This window comes from Thalassophryne amazonica, chromosome 16 (assembly GCF_902500255.1).
Source record: "Thalassophryne amazonica chromosome 16, fThaAma1.1, whole genome shotgun sequence".
Lineage (NCBI taxonomy): Eukaryota > Metazoa > Chordata > Actinopteri > Batrachoidiformes > Batrachoididae > Thalassophryne > Thalassophryne amazonica.
The window spans coordinates 21,313,326-21,330,995 of NC_047118.1; the positions used below are offsets into that span (position 1 = coordinate 21,313,326).

The following is a 17,670-nucleotide window of genomic DNA, read 5'->3' on the forward strand; positions in this document are numbered from 1 at the left end:
TCTGCAGCAGAATTTCATTTAAGTTTTTTTTTTTTTTTTTTTTTGGTTTGACACTTTGATCAGTGAATCTGAGTAATACAGTAGTTCTCAGTGGAATGTTAGTACTGAATTTCAGCTGTAGTTCACAAATTTATTACTCCAAGTACTTTTTCCAAATCAAAGGTAAACTCTTGCTTGTGAAAATATACTTTTTAAAACAGAATGGGGATAAGCTGATTTAATATACATACAACCCCAATTCCAATGAAGTTGGGACGTTATGTAAAATGTAAATAAAAACAGAATACAATGATTTGCAAATCCTCTTCAACCTATATTCAATTGAATGCATCACAAAGACAAGATATTTAATGTTCAAACTGATAAACTTTGTTGTTTTTGTGCAAATATTTGCTCATTTTTAAATGGATTTCAAAACAGCTGGGACAGTGGTATGTTTACCACTGTGTTACATCACCTTTCCTTCTGAAAACACTCAATCATTTGGGAACTAAGGGCACTAATTGTGAGTGTCATGACTGGGTATAAAAGGAGCATCCCCAAAAGGCTCAGCTGTTCACAAGCAAAGATGGGGCAAGGATCACCACTTTGTGAACAACTGCATGAAAAAATAGTCCAACAGTTTAAGAACAATGTTTCTCAATGTTCAACTGCAAGGAATTCTGGGATTCCATCATCTACAGTCCATAATGTAATCAGAAGATTCAAAGAATCTGGAGAACTTTGTACACGTAAGCGGCAAGGCTGAAAAGCAACACTGAATGCCTGTGACCTTCGATCCCTCAGGCGGCACTGCATTAAAAACCGACATTATTGTGTAAAGGATCTTACTGCGTGTGCTCAGGAACACTTCAGAAAACCATTGTCAGTTAACACAGTTCATTGCTACATCTACAAGTGCAAGTTAAAACTCTACCATGAAAAGCGAAAGCCATACATCAACAACATCCAGAAACGCTGCCGCTTTCTCTGGACCCGAGCTCATTTGAAATGGACAGATGCAAAGTGGAAAAGTGTGCTGTGGTCTGATGAGTCCACATTTCAAATTGTTTTTGGAAATCATGGACGTCGTGTCCTCTGGACAAAAGAGGAAAAAGACCATCCAGATTGTTACCAGTGCTAAGTTCAAAAGCCAGCATCTGTGATTGTATGGGGTTGTGTTAGTGCCCATGGCATGGGCAACGTACACATCTGTGATGGCACCATCAATGCTGAAAGGTACATCCAGGTTTTGGAGCAAAACATGCAGCCATCCAAGCAACGTCTTTTTCAGGGACATATCTGCTTATTTCAGCAAGACAATGCCAACCCACATTCTGCACGTGTTACAACAGCATGGCTTCGTAGTAAAATAGTGTGGGTACTACACTGGCCTGCCTGCAGACCAGACCTGTCGTCCATTGAAAATGTGTGGCGCATTAAGAAGCGCAAAATATGACAATGGAGACCCCGGACTGTTGAACAACTGAAGTAGTACATCAAGCAAGAATGGGAAAGAATTCCACCAACAAAGCTTCAACAATTAGTGTCCTCAGTTCCCAAACGCTTATTGAGTGCTGTTAGAAGGAAAGGTGATGTAACACAGTGGTAACCATACCATTGTCCCAACTTTTTTGAAACATGTTGCAGGCATCAATTTCAAAATGAGCAAATATTTGCACAAAAACAATAAAGTTTATCAGTTTGAACATTAAATATCTTGTCTTTGTGGTGTATTCAATTGAATTCAGGTTGAAGAGGATTCGAAAATCATTGTATTCTATTTTTATTTACATTTTACACAACGTCCCAACTTCATTGGAATTGGGGTTGTATACAGTGAGGAAAATAAGTATTTGATCACCCTGTGGTTTTGCAAGTTCTCCCACTTAGAAATCATGGAGGGGTCTGAAATTTTCATCTTTGGTGCATGTCCACTGTGAGAGACATAATCTAAAAAAAACAATCCGGAAATCACAATGTATGATTTTTTTAAATAATTTATTTGTATGTTATTGCTGCAAATAAGTATTTGAAAACCTACCAACCAGCAAGAATTCTGGCTCACACAGACCTGTTAATTTTTCTTCAAGAAGCCTTCTTATTCTGCACTCTTTACCTGTATTAATTGCACCTGTTTTAACTTGTTACCTATATAAAGACACCTGTTCACACACTCAATCAATCACATTCCAACCTGTCCACCATAGCCAAGACCAAAGAGCTGTCTAAGGACACCAGGGACAAAACTGTAGACCTGCACAAGGCTGGGATGGACTACAGGACAACAGGCAAGCAGCTTGGTAGAAGACAACAACTTATTAGAAAGTGGAAGAAACACAAGATGACTGTCAATCTCCCGTGGTCTGGGATTCCATGCAAGATCTCACTTTGTGGGGTAAGGATGATTCTGAGAAAGCTCAGAACTACACAGGAGGACCTGGTCAATGACCTGAAGAGAGCTGGGACCACAGTCACAAAGATTACATTAGTAACACATGATGCTGTCATGGTTTAAAATCCTGCAGGGCAGCAAGGTCCCCCTGCTCAAGCCAGCACATGTCCAGGCCCGTTTGAAGTTCACCAGTGACCATCTGGATGATCCAGAGGAGGCATGGAAGAAGGTCATGTGGTCAGATGAGACCAGAATAGAGCTTTTTGGAATCAGCTCCACTTACCATGTTTATAGGATGAGAACAACCCCAAGAAAACCATCCCAACTGTGAAGCATGTGGGTGGAAACATACTCTGGGGGTGCTCTTCTGCAAAGGGGAGAGGACGACTGCACCGTATTGAAGGGAGAATGGATGGGGTCATGTATTGCGAGATTTTGGCAAACAACCTCCTTCCCTCAGTAAGAGCATTGAAGATGGGTCATGGCTGGGTCTTCCAGCATGACAATGATCCCAAACACACAGCCAGGGCAACTAAGGAAGGGCTCCGTAAGAAGCATATCAAGGTCCTGGAGTGGCCTGGCCAGTCTCCAGATCTGAACTCAACAGAAAATCTTAGGAAGGAGCTGAAACTCCAAACCTGAAATATCTGGAGAAGATGTGTATGGAGGAGTGGACCAAAATCCCTGTTGCAGTTTGTGCAAACCTGGTGAAAAACTACAGGAAACATTTGACCTCTGTAATTGCAAACAATGGCTACTGTACCAAATATTAACACTGATTTTCACAGGTGTTGAAATACTTATTTGTAGCAGTAACATACAAATAAATTATTTAAAAAAAATCATACATTGTGATTTCCGGATTTTTTTTTTTTTTTTTTTAAGATTGTCTCTCACAGTGGACATGCACCTAAGATGAAAATTTCAGACCCCTCCATGATTTCTAAGTGGGAGAACTTGCAAAACCGCAGGGTGTTCAAATACTTATTTTCCTCACTGTATATCACCATCTACCTTCCTCCATCTGGAGGTTAAATAGAAATCAGTGAAGACATGCAAATACAAAGCTTTGACTGAAAAAGCATCTTATCTTTATTTGGATGCTGAAGCATATTTGATGTAATTGCACTTTGTGGTTAAAATAAAGACCCTTCTACCTATTGTGTACACATATCACTGCCACTGTGTCTATACATGGCCACTTCATTAGGTACAACTTACAAGAACTGGGGCAGGCCACAGTTTGTTTTCAAGGACTAAATTTAGCGTGGTGCTGAAGATGTTCCTAAGATGGATCCAAGCCGACACACCATCACACAGTTGCTGCACCATTACAAGAACATCCGATTGTTGATACAAATCAGGATGGATCCATGCTCTCATGGTGTGATAAATTCTGAACATACCATCTGAGCTCCGCGGGAAAAATGCAGAGTCGTCAAACCAGAGTAAGTTTTTATAATCTTACACTGCAGCCTCATTTTCCCATTCTTATTAAATCCCATGTGACAGTGGAGACCAGGTAGTGGAAGTGCTCCACAGTATCAATCAGGGAGTAAAACAGGGTGATGGGTTTATTGTAAGATCAGCTGAACTTTGCCTGAAATCCACAATCATCACCAGTACTTTCAGCTCTAAGCTAGTTTGTCTGTACCAGGTCACCAGTTGATCGATCTTCCCTGTGTAGGCGGACTGAGATGAGTCCGTTAAGAGCAGCATCTTTCAGAAAGATCTGTAGTTTGTCGTAATGATGGCTCAAGGTGCAGCTGTTCGAATACGCATTTTGCACAAAATGAAGTTAAAAGGAGACATGGTACGACAAAGGGAGGTTATTGGGCTTTAAGGCACCTTGACACTTGCAAGAATTTGATCCCCTTCATAACTCGTCATAAACTGTGCGCCAAAGCACAGGGAAAATTTTTAAATGTTCAGAAATTCTGGCATACATAAATTTCATGCCACTTGTGCAGACTAGTTGTGAACATTGCACAACCTATTTGCAAACACTGTGTGTCACTGTGCACAAGGTATCTGAATCTGAAATTAGATTATGATGAAGAGCTGTTACATTTCTTAAACAACTTTACAAATACTTTATCTAACTCATATGAAGGAATGAAAATGCAACTGTTTTACCAATTCATTACAATATATAATAAATAATTACCTTTGAGACAAGATTCCAAGTGCGTTCTCCACCACACGACGTGCACGAGAAAACCTGCAGCTGTAGATTTCTCTGTGATTCTGAGGGCAATGAGAGAATGGTTTCATCAGCCAAGTTCTGAGAGCAAATGCATCATCGGCTAAGAAATGATATGGCACAGGCTTTATTTTATAGCGTGGTGCAGTGACATGAATTACGTGGCAGTGCGGGGATCAAATTCGTTCAAGTGTCAAGGTGCCTTTAGCGTTAAATGAGTGGCTACTTAGGGAGACTGCGATGAGGAGTATCACTTGCATTGTGAGGGAACATCAGCTATGGCATTTTAAACTTGGCACGTTTCCCCGCGTGATCCAGCCCATAGGTACCTCAGTGTCAAGGACCCCAGGGGTTTGAGAAGGACAAGGTGACACCCACATTTTACCTCACTGTGGCACATAAACAGTTTAAGAAGTGGCCCTCGTCTGGCTGGATGGCTGCCACCAGGGTGGTTCCCCAATGTGGCGCATGTAATGATGCACAGACTAGAGATTCAGTCGAGGATCAAGATGAATGCAGTAGATCAGCAGTTTATGAAATACTGAAACCAGCCCTTCAGGCACCAACAACCACGCCACGTTTAAAGTATTAAATTGCCTTTCTCCCACATTGTAGTGCTTGGCTTGAACTTAGCTGCATCTTCTGGACCATATCTCTAAATGTTATACATATTTGCTTGTTTAGGTACCTGCAGTTGAACAGGTATATCTAACAAAGTGGCTGGTGAGCTTGCGTATCCATGTAATACTGAACCCTGATTAGCATTTTCTGTCTGCATACACACAAGAATTTCACGTTCACCTCAAAGGCGGAAACAAATTATGTCTCATAGTCATCTTACAACCCCAAATCAGAAATGAAAAATATGACAATATGAAAAATGTGAATTTAAAAAAAACTGTGATCCTTACTTTGACTTCTATTTCACTACAGACAGCATGAACCCAATATATTTCAGGCTTTGTGTGGTCAACTAAACTTATTTTCTTTAATACACGTCAATTCCTGCATTTAAGGCCTGCAACGCATTCCTGAATAAGGTGGGATATGGACAGGTTATTCTAAATATCAGGAAGAAATTGTCAGTTTTGCATCCAGTTTACTTGAGACAAGTCAGGGGATGGATACATGAACATTTCCTTGTCAATGAATAGAAACTGGACTTCATTTACATCAATCATTAAGAAAAACGGAATGGAAAATCTCGGTCAACTAGGTAGTTCTCAAAAACTGAGTGACCATGCTGGAAGGAGACTAGTGAGGGAAGCCATCAACACAACTCTTTGGCATTATAAGCTTCTGTGATCGGAGAAACTGTGTATACAATGCAATTTTTGTCAGTTGCATCACCAGTTTTACAGCATCAAGGTGGAGGATTTTCCTAAAATGAACATGCAAAATTTGAGCTGCATTTTGCAAGAGTTCAAAGAGTTCAAAGCCTAGATTTGATCAGTTTTCCTATCCTTTTGTAATTGTAACTGAGTATATTGTAAATATACTCAAAAACTGGATTAATCTTTTTAGTCACATAGCACTACTATTATTCTGAACACTACTGTAAATGAAGTCCAAGACATAATCAGTGATGTGGAAATGTTGATCTATCCGTCCCCTCACTTAGCTCAAGGAAACTGGCTGTAAAAATGATGATTTAATCCTGGTATCTCACCCATATTGGCCTCTCTTCATTGGCTTCCTGTTAATTCTAGAATAGAATTTAAAATTCTTCTTCTTACTTATAAGGTTTTGAATAATCAGGTCCCATCTTATCTTAGGGACCTCGTAGTACCATATCACCCCAATAGAGCGCTTCGCTCTCAGACTGCAGGCTTACTTGTAGTTCCTAGGGTTTGTAAGAGTAGAATGGGAGGCAGAGCCTTCAGCTTTCAGGCTCCTCTCCTGTGGAACCAGCTCCCAATTCAGATCAGGGAGACAGACACCCTCTCTACTTTTAAGATTAGGCTTAAAACTTTCCTTTTTGCTAAAGCTTATAGTTAGGGCTGGATCAGGTGACCCTGAACCATCCCTTAGTTATGCTGCTATAGACGTAGACTGCTGGGGGGTTCCCATGATGCACTGTTTCTTTCTCTTTTTGCTCTGTATGCACCACTCTGCATTTAATCATTAGTGATCGATCTCTGCTCCCCTCCACAGCATGTCTTTTTCCTGGTTCTCTCCCTCAGCCCCAACCAGTCCCAGCAGAAGACTGCCCCTCCCTGAGCCTGGTTCTGCTGGAGGTTTCTTCCTGTTAAAAGGGAGATTTTCCTTCCCACTGTAGCCAAGTGCTTGCTCACAGGGGGTCGTTTTGACCGTTGGGGTTTTACATAATTATTGTATGGCCTTGCCTTACAATATAAAGCGCCTTGGGGCAACTGTTTGTTGTGATTTGGTTGTGATTATATAAAAAAAAATTGATTGATTGATTGATTGATTTAAAATAAATTGCCCTTCTCCCAACATTTTTGTGGAATGTGTTGCATGCCGTAAATACAGGAATGGAAATATATTAAAGAAATTAAATTGGGATTGTTTTGGCAAAATGTGGTTTATTTAAGATACAGTAGCAAATATCTATTCGATTTAGGAATTAAATTACACAGTATCAGTAGGAATACTAAACTTTAACATGTTTCAAAACTTGCTGACTCAATATACTCAAAAAAAAAAATTTTTGCAGACAGCGACGGTGTGATGACTACTGCTGTAGATCTGCTAACAGCACTGGTGGAGCATCATTTTTTGGCATCAACTGACAGTAAAGCACTTCTTCTTTGGTCCACTTGGTTTTAGGAAGGTGCTTCTGAATGATCGGGGGTCATCAAAGGTCTCGTCGGGGAGCCGGGCGCCTGTTCAGGGACAATCAAACATTAATCTGTGAATCACTTTAATCTGTAAAGATGCTGGAGCCAGTCCAATGCTAAGAAACCAACCTTCATGTTCTCTCCTCAGTAAAATGTAATCGTTGTGGGGCTGAATTATTTTATCGTGACTTCTGAACCTGAGGAGTTGCTGAAATTTTACACTGCATCAAGCTGACTTGTTACACAGTGGCAATAATATTCCCAAATTAAGACACAACAAAAATAACCTGCAGCACGTGCAACAATTTAATCCAGTAACATGTCTGCTGCAAAATCACACAACATACCCAAAAACCGAGGTGTGTTTTTTGTGCTCTACAACACAACGAACATCTGAATTAAAACCGAGGTGTGTTTTTTGTGCTCTACAACACAACGAACATCTGAATTAACTAACACATTGAAAACACTAACAACCCAGAAAAGGGGTTTGGTTTTGAAGGGGAAAAAACAAACAAAAAAAAAAAACAGACCATTCAGTGCATTGCTGTGCTCTGTTATTTTTATCACTACCTGCTCACACAAATTGAGTAAGTTTATCTACTTTACTGGTGACGTAACCATTACATTAGCTATACTTTCATGTTACCATCTTCTTTGTGATGGACTGAACAGCAGAGGTCAATCAAAGACCTCTAGGCAGAAACCTTGTTCTTCTGTTCTGGAGTTTTGCAAAGTGTCTGTGTTTTTGTGTGTTGCCTGAATTTACAGCAGACACATGATCAAATTGTTTAATACGCGATGGGTTTTATTTACGTTATGGTTACAAGCATGTTTATCCTGCAGATTAGCAGGGTATTATTTTCAATGTTGTGTGTCTGTGGACAGGATAACTCAAAAAAACACCAGGACAGATTTTCAATGAACCTGGTGGGAATATTACTTTGGTCAATAGCTCGAGGTGATTAAATTTCTGCATAGATTGATCAAAGGTCGAAACCAGTGGGCCAGCTGAAAAACTTTTTTTAATTGCTCAACAACCAAGAAGCCTAGATGGATACTCAAAAGGATTTCTAGAAACGGCGGAACAAGGTTGTGTGGTTCCAAGATCTCCAGACACCCTCGAAAGCATATACTGATGAGCAAAATATTTGTAATTGACATGAATGACTTCATAATGAAGTCACACAAGTCATCATATGTCATTAAAAACACTTATCACAATAAATCAGCTATAATCTAAAGTTTGCATGGGTTGGAAGCTATTTTGCGCTTTGAATCAATATGGATGCATTTGTTTGAAACCATCACCACTTTTAACTTGCCGCCTGCATGCACGCAGCATTTTAGCGCACACGCCTGTTGTAGAATTGATGCAGATGATTCTTCTATTTGTTTTCTGCATTTGCTGGTGTTGTCTTAATGTTTAGGTGCTGTGGTCTCTCTGCCACTGTGTTATACTACAACCCCTGGCAAAAATGATGGAATCACCGGCCTCGGAGGATGTTCATTCAGTTGTTTAATTTTGTAGAAAAAAAAGCAGATCACAGACATGACACAAAACTAAAGTCATTTCAAATGGCAACTTTCTGGCTTTAAGAAACACTATAAGAAATCAGGAAAAAAAATTGTGGCAGTCAGTAACGGTTACTTTTTTAGACCAAGCAGAGGGAAAAAATATGGACTCACTCAATTCTGAGGAATAAATTATGGAATCACCCTGTAAATTTTCATCCCCAAAACTAACACCTCCATCAAATCAGATCTGCTCGTTAGTCTGCATCTAAAAAGGAGTGACCAAGCAGAGGGAAAAAAAATATGGAATCACTCAATTCTGAGGAAAAAATTATGGAATCATGAAAAAACAAAACACTCCAACACATCACTAGTATTTTGTTGCACCACCTCTGGCTTTTATAACAGCTTGCAGTCTCTGAGGCATGGACTTAATGAGTGACAAACAGTACTCTTCATCAATCTGGCTCCAACTTTCTCTGATTGCTGTTGACAGATCAGCTTTGCAGGTTGGAGCCTTGTCATGGACCATTTTCTTCAACTTCCACCAAAGATTTTCAATTGGATTAAGATCCGGACTGTTTGCAGGCCATGACATTGACCCTATGTGTCTTTTTGTAAGGAATGTTTTCACAGTTTTTTTCTCTATGGCAAGATGCATTATCATCTTGAAAAATGATTTCATCATCCCCAAACATCCTTTCAATTGATTGGATAAGAAAAGTGTCCAAAATATCAACATAAACTTGTGCATTTATTGATGATGTAATGACAGCCATCTCCCCAGTGCCTTTACCTGACATGCAGCCCCATATCATCAATGACTGTGGAAATTTACGTTCTCTTCAGGCAGTCATCTTTATAAATCTCATTGGAACGGCACCAAACAAAACTTCCAGCATCATCACCTTGCCCAATGCAGATTCAAGATTCATCACTGAATATGACTTTCATCCAGTCATCCACAGTCCACGATTGCTTTTCCTTAGCCCACTGTAACCTTGTTTTTTTCTGTTTAGGTGTTAATGATGGCTTTCGTTTAGCTTTTCTGTATGGTAAATCCCATTTCCTTTAGGCAGTTTCTTACAGTTCTGTCACAGACGTTGACTCCAGTTTCCTCCCATTCGTTCCTCATTTGTTTTGTTGTGCATTTTTGATTTTTGAGACATATTGCTTTAAGTTTTCTGTCTTGATGCTTTGATGTCTTCCTTGGTCTACCAGTATGTTTGCCTTTATAACCTTCCCATGTTGTTTGTATTTGGTCCAGAGTTTAGACACAGGTGACTGTGAACAACCAACATCTTTTGCAACATTGCGTGATGATTTACCCTCTTTTAAGAGTTTGATAATCCTCTCCTTTGTTTCAATTGACATCTCTCGTGTTGGAGCCATGATTCATGTCAGTCCACTTGGTGCAACAGCTCTCCAAGGTGGGATCACTCCTTTTTAGATGCAGACTAACGAGCAGATCTGATTTGATGCAGGTGTTAGGGTGATTCCATAATTTCCATTTCCATAATTTCCATAAAAAACTAACACCTGCATCAAATCAGATCTGCTCGTTAGTCTGCCTCTAAAAAGGAGTGATCACACCTTGGAGAGCTGTTGCACCAAGTGGACTGACATGAATCATGGCTCCAACACGAGAGATATCAATTGAAACAAAGGAGAGGATTATCAAACTCTTAAAAGAGGGTAAATCATCACGCATTGTTGCAAAAGATGTTGGTTGTTCACAGTCAGCTGTGTCTAAACTTTGGACCAAATACAAACATGGGAAGGTTGTTAAAGGCAAACATACTGGTAGACCAAGGAAGACATCAAAGCGTCAAGACAGAAAACTTAAAGCAATATGTCTCAAAAATCGAAAATGCACAACAAAACAAATGAACGAATGGGAGGAAACTGGAGTCAACGTCTGTGACCGAACTGTAAGAAACCGCCTAATGGAAATGGGATTTACATACAGAAGCTAAACAAAAGCCATCATTAACACCTAAACAGAAAAAAACAAGGCAAAAACTGTGAAAACATCCCTTGCAAAAAGACACATAAGGTCAATGTCATGGCCTGCAAATAGTCCGGATCCAGTTGAAAATCTTTGGTGGAAGTTGAAGAAAATAGTCCATGACAAGGCTCCATCCTGCAAAACTGATCTGGCAACAGCAATCAGAGAAAGTTGGAGACAGATTGATGAAGAGTACTGTTTGTCACTCATTAAGTCCATTCCTCAGAGACTGCAAGCTGTTATAAAAGCCAGAGGTGGTGCAACAAAATACTTGTGATGTGTTGGAGTGTTCTTTTGTTTTTCATGGTTCCATAATTTTTTTCCTCAGAATTGAGTGATTCCATATTTTTTCCCCTCTGCTTGGTCTAAAAAAGTAACCGTTACTGACTGCCACAATTTTTTTTCCTGATTTCTTATAGTGTTTCTTAAAGCCAGAAAGTTGCCATTTGAAATTACTTTAGTTTTGTGTCATGTCTGTGACCTGCTTTTTTTCTGAAAAATTAAACAAATGAATGAACATCCTCCGAGGCTGGTGATTCCATAATTATTGCCAGGGGTTGTATAATAATATAAGAAATATCACTTAAAATCCACCCACAGACGGGTTTTGGTCCACTTGTGCATAAACAGCAATTTAATCAATAAATCAGTCAAAGCAACAAAAGGCAGCTATTAGTAAGACACTGTGTAGTATTAAATATTACTAGAGGTGTTTACATTGTGCTGAAAATTAATTTGATTTGTGGCACACGTGACGGTCATTTGACCCTCTGTGGAAGAGGGTTGCCATAGTAACACTTACGTCAACCTGCAGGAGCTTAGACGTAAACAGGGAGGTGAGGAGAGGAAAACCGGGCAAGGCTGAGACAGAGGAGAGCACACAGGACACAAGGAGACACCAGCCACCAGAAACACTCCCTTTATTGTACACAACACCTCTTTATTTGCTCTCCTTTCTAAATTACTTCATTTTCTTTATTCAATTCAATTAACTGCTACAGAGGCACTTGACAAGGGTTTGGAAAACAAAGGTAAAGATTCTGCAGGTTTATTTCCCAACCGCCTCCACCAGATCTACACGACGGTAAGGGGAGGAGGCGGGGTTACATCCACTGGAGAAAAGAGTGGAATTGTTACAATGTAACGCCTACGTTGGCCTGAGTGACAGGTGCCAAAGAGACAAAGAGCTTTCGGTAACCAATTAGGAGCCAGGTGTTATTGTGCACGACAACATTTTGTGCGTCAGCATGTGTCTTAGAATTTTTTGAATCGTCTTTTGATCTGTCTGCGGCACTGTGACTGAAGCCCGACCTGCAGAGAAATAACACAGAATGCAACATCCTGTCTGAGGAGTCTGTTGCATTGACGTTTATTTCCCATCATCAATTCAATGAGTTTCAGTCCTCTGGAGTGAGAACAGGAAAAAAAGATCGTATCAGACAGGATGTGCATTTGTACACCATGACAGAATTCAAACTCCCACCACCCGCTCATCGCTAATGATCAAAACTAAAACACTAAACAGAACATCAAATCGCCCGCTTCCCACAAATCATCTGGATGTCATGGAAAATAAAAATGTCAAATACCCTCATAGAGAAAAAAAATAAAAAAAATTCTTTATCAAATAATCACAGCTGTGAAAACCACATCCAGCCTCAGGTCCCATCCCGATATATAAAGCATCGCTGCAGCAGAACGCCAGCAACAGTCCAGTTGTACAGCGCCGACAAAATCGCAACCAAAAACAAGAAATGACAAATGGCCCGGTTATAAATAATGCTCTAATGGTGACCAATCTCATTTTGCCTTCAATCTAAGGCGTTTCTATAAAGTAACAGTGTTAGCACTTCCTTTGCAGCACTGATTATTGTCAAGAGCACATTTTAGTAATAAACCCTGTGACAAAGCAACGGTTACCTCACCGTTCGAGCCCACACTGTATGTACAATAAATCATGAATGCTTCACACTGCCTTATAGTCTAAAACCGAGACGCGTCCTTTTCCACACACACCTCCTCTTTGAGAGGAAACAGTCTGTGCTCTGATCTAACACTGAAACCAACACTTGAACTGACATCTCGGTTCATTGTTGGGGTCGAAAATGAGACTAAACCTTTTCAATTCAAAGTGCAGACCAGCTTCTGTCTTTCTTTCTCTCATTTTGAGTGCATAGTGTTACGATAGCAGGTTACGCCGTGGCGGTTACGAGTGGTTTTGCTGTAAGGTTGGTTGGTTACACGTGCTGGGATTGAAATGGTCGGTTTAACCTTGCGTCACTAAGTAGGACTGAAGCGCTGTCTCGTGCAAACTTTGCTTCTGCTGCGATTAGGAATTCCATTTTTAATGTTACGTTTATAACGGCAGTTAAAAATAACAGTCACTCAAATAAAGCATAACAGGGAAGATGCAATTAACACCACCAGTACAAGCTGCTGTTTTTCCAGTATGAAACCAGTGAGGAAATGAAAACCCAGAAAGAAACAATATAAACAATAGGTTAAATGTGCGTCTTACACGGAGGTCTAGACTAGGTGGGTGTTAACAGCCAATCAAAAGAGGTGGAGGGAGAGGACAGGCAAGCCAGCCTGTGACAGTTAATGAGATTCAGAACAAATAAACCAGTTATGACCATTTTAAAAGAAAGCTGTTGGACTGAATTTCACAAATTATCTCCCATCAGCAGGAAAGGGAATCCGTCCCACTGAGCAGTTAAGTGGTTAAGAGCTTTCGTTTGTCACATGCACTGATCAAGTTGGATTAACAGTTTATTGACATCGCTTGAACAGACATCCGAATACGGCTGGACGACGCACGTTATGTAACGAGATCAGTCAGTCCGTCCCCTCGAGCCACCATCCTCCGGCCTACACACAGCCGCGCTGCACGCACGCACACACACACACACAGTGAGGCGCACGTGGCCACAGGTCTAGTCTAGCAGAGAGGGCTCAGCAGGCCGGATAATGGTGGGCCGGTGAGTAGGAGCGCCAGGCGGTCTTCGGCTGCAACGAGGAGAGAAGATACAGAACAAGGAGTGAGACGAGCTCACAGAGAGACAGTGAAGAAACCCAAACAACCCCACAGAGAGAAGAAAAGCATCAAGAGACATGAGTCTAATACACACACAAACACGAGGGTCTGGAGATCACATAACAGAGTCATACCTGGGAACACCAGGGGGGACGCGAGCTGGCCGGGAGGGGATCTGTGGGGGTGCACTGAATGGATCCTGGTGGCTGTTGAAGGCGCTGACAGGCGGCCCTGGGCGAGAGGGGATAGGGGGCGCACCAAAAGCAGGAGAAGGGTTCAGCGGAACTCCAAAAGCAGGTGTGGGGTTGAGGGGAGGTCCTGGTGTTGAGCCCCGAACAGCTGGCGGACGGCTGGGGGGAGGAGCTGCTGCAGGAGGCGGCCTTTGCTGTTGGCTGAAAGATGGAAGAGTAAGCCAAACAGAAACATCAATCAAATAAAAATACAAGTGCCCTGTAAAAAATGGTTTGTGCATTCCAGAAAAGTTACTTTGCTCTGTCTGACTGTTATTACAGTCTCTGTATGAGTGGGTCTCAAAGGACTGCACGACCGCCAAAAGTCGTACATATAGCACCCCCTATTGGTATTATTGATGAAATTAAATGTCTACAGAAATAATCAAACTCCCTGACTAGCATTCATAAAAAAGGATTAACTGTACAACTGTTAAAATGTAAAACACAAACATCTAAAAGCCAAAATCACTACACAGCAATTTCTATCACTAACAGTTCACTGAACACAGGCCGTTCCCTGGTCAGGAGGTATGGCACTTGGATATCCAGATAGAACCCAATTCACCTCAAAATTTAGGTACTAAAAGAATACAGCCACTGCATGCGAACTGCACGTTTGTCTGTAACTTCGCATTTCCGCCCAGCAACATTAGCAAAAGACTGGATATTGTGAGTTCAGCTCCTGTGCAAATGCTGACGTACCAGATCTTACAGATTCTTACAGAGGAACTACAGTGTTTGGGAACACGACAGTTCCTCATTTAATAATTATGATGACGGAGACAAGGGATCAGACAAAGGCTATATGTCACCACTGTTCAACCACAGCAGGGTGCGTAACTGGTTGGACATCGAACTTGCTGAGCATCACCCGAATGTGAACATCAGTAGTGCAACAATTCAAACCAAGCCAAAGGTGCAACAAACACCAGTGTTTTTATACGTAGCGGACATGTGGCCACACTCGATTGCTGAGAACACATTTTAAAAACACAGCAAAAGCAACTGAACCATGTTGCAAAGTTCCACCTCTCTTTTAATTAGTTGGAAAAAAAAAAAAAAAAAAAAGGTTAATGTGTTGTTCCTTGTTTCCACTGCACCAAAAAAAAAACAAAAAACAAAAAACTGACCTTGTGCACTTTACTGTTATACCCCAAGACTTCAGAGACTTGGAACAGAACGATTCTGCTCCGAATGGATTTCGTCCACACTGAAACATTTCTTGTAGCTTCTGTCTACTCTCTCCCACTCTTCAAATCCAAACTCAAAACCCATCTGTTTAACAGTGCTTTTTCTACCTGCCTAATTGGGCACCGCACTCTTGTTTGAGGGTGGGCGCTAAAGGGGGTAAAATATGACACATATGACACAATTTCTCTATATCTGAGCACAGCCCTTGTCTGTCCCCAGCAGAAACACGACACTTTCTCTGAGTTTTGGGCAAACTAAACACAAAGTGAAAATGCATTGAAAAGGTGATGAAGTGGAGGAAAGTGGACATGTGTTGCAGTTTGTTTATGACCCGGAGCTCAAACATGTGAAGGCGGTTGTGCAGGTGAGAGAACACAGCTACTCTGGTTAGCTGTGTAGGCTAACTCTTACCGACACAAAGTCTCCTATTTGCCTCATCTTCCCTTCAATGGTAACCAAAAAAAAAAAAAAAAAATGCACTTTTCGTGACTGCTTCAGTGATTGCAGCCGAAGACAAAACAGTATAAATTTTTTCCATTAGAAGTGACGCTCTTTGTGGGGAGAGACTAATTCCTGGGCGGAGTGTGGGCGTGACGGCACAAACCTTTCGGCCAATGGGGGTTTCAGAGAAAACCACTTTATACTGCCATGTCTGCTAGGTGAAAGCAAGTATGCTTTTAAGTTTACCAAGCAGGGCTGAATGGTTTGTGGTGAAACTCTCACACTCTGCCCGGGGATTCTCTGCCATGTTGGTGCTGGCTGTCCCCAGATGTGGTCAAATCCCGCTATATCACGCAGGGATTCAAATGAGACTGCACTGCCCTATTTTCATCTGTTTTTACTTCTTGTGTTTTGTTTTATTCTTGTGAGGTGGTGTCCTTGAGTGTCGAGAAAAGTGCCTATAAATGAAATGCATTATTATACAAACCACTCAGACATTTCGCCTGAACCACTCGACTCTGCCGATACATCCAAAGTAAACCTGACATGCTCCGGCACAGTTATCTCACCTGGTCTCCTGAAGCCAGCTGTCATTTATAGGTGGGGGCACCGGGGTGGAGAAAGTGGTGGTACTAATGTCACCAATAATGTTCAGCGCCTCCTTGAGGGCGTGGTACATGCGCAGCATTTCATCTCTACGCTGAGCCTGGTCAGCCGACTCCTCCATGAGGCTGTTCTGGTCCCCGGATGAATACAGGTAGGCCAGCAGCTCTGAGTGGATGAAATCCTTTGACTGCACAGAAGTAAAATGTTAATGACATAACAGCTCAACAGCAGTACAGATATTTCCAACTTGAAAGTTTGTAAATTATTCCTTTTAAAAAATAAAATTAAAAAAACAACCCTGCTGACTCACATTATTGATCATGAGATGCATGATGGTCTTGGGCAAAAGGTCTCTGATGGATTTGTTGATGATGCCAATGTATGAATCCACGAGGTTACGGATCGTCTCCACCTGGCGCTCTAACTGGGGATCCATGGAGAATGTGTCTGCAGGAGCAGCATCTTCATTCTCTGTCTGAGGAGGAAAACCAAAACACAGACACGCAAGTCCCAAAAGGAGAGATAAATGCACCAAAAATACACAGCACGTCTCACAGCGTGACAACCAGACAAAACATACTCCTCTTCACGAGGACACAAACTAACGTCTGACTTTTCGATCCACAGAACGCCCACATCCACTGACCTGGTCCTTCTCTGGATAAACTCCTGCTCTGAGGAAGGACGCTTTCCAGCTGTCTACGTCTTCTTGGGTATCACATGCCAGCTCTACTTGACGCAGATCCTTGTACACGTTCCTGGATAAACCACAAAACATGAGTATTTGTAGCCTTAACAAGGCACACGGGGATGTGCATGCACACATAATGCACAGATAAGAGACAAATGACCTCAGTGAATAGTTTTAAGTCTGACCTCTGCTCCGTGTTGAAGATGGCAAAGACGTGCTTGGTGGACATAAATCCTTTTTCCACATCTCTGATCTTCAGGTTATCCAGGGGGAGCATGTACTTCTTTTCTTTCTCCTTGTATGACCCAGATACACATCAACTTTATTTTTACAGTCTGTAAAAACAGATTTTTCTGAAACATGTTTATCTACACAAATTATGAATACTTTCTTTATGAGTGTGAAAATTTGAGAAGAGCAGCAGCAGCAGCACTGACACTTGTGACACAGTGAGAAGACATGATGGAATGCGTTTTTTTCTGTGTGGACGACCACCGGCCTGGTGAGACGGAAAAACGCATGATGGAGAGAAGGAGGAATAGGAGGAGGAGAGAGGAAGAAAAGGAGGAGCGT

At 41.4% G+C, this 17,670-nt stretch overlaps 1 protein-coding gene across 5 annotated transcripts in view; it reads right to left on the reverse strand.

Annotated features, from left to right (window-relative positions):
• Window positions 1-6,907: 6,907 nt before the first annotated feature.
• The window catches only part of dnm2a (dynamin 2a), a 62,884-nt gene continuing 52,121 nt past the window's right edge, over window positions 6,908-17,670 (reverse strand). For 4 of the 5 annotated variants that reach the window (XM_034190817.1, XM_034190815.1, XM_034190816.1 and 1 more), the window contains 6 exons: window positions 17,283-17,392; window positions 17,053-17,164; window positions 16,717-16,881; window positions 16,370-16,593; window positions 14,070-14,327; window positions 11,805-13,907 (listed from right to left, as the gene is read on the reverse strand). In XM_034190817.1, coding sequence (XP_034046708.1) covers window positions 13,835-13,907; window positions 14,070-14,327; window positions 16,370-16,593; window positions 16,717-16,881; window positions 17,053-17,164; window positions 17,283-17,392 — 942 coding nt within the window. In that variant the 3' untranslated portion in view covers window positions 11,805-13,834. Of the gene's footprint in view, window positions 7,424-11,804; window positions 13,908-14,069; window positions 14,328-16,369; window positions 16,594-16,716; window positions 16,882-17,052; window positions 17,165-17,282; window positions 17,393-17,670 lie in introns of those variants that run through there. The other variant, XM_034190818.1, reaches the window with a different exon arrangement.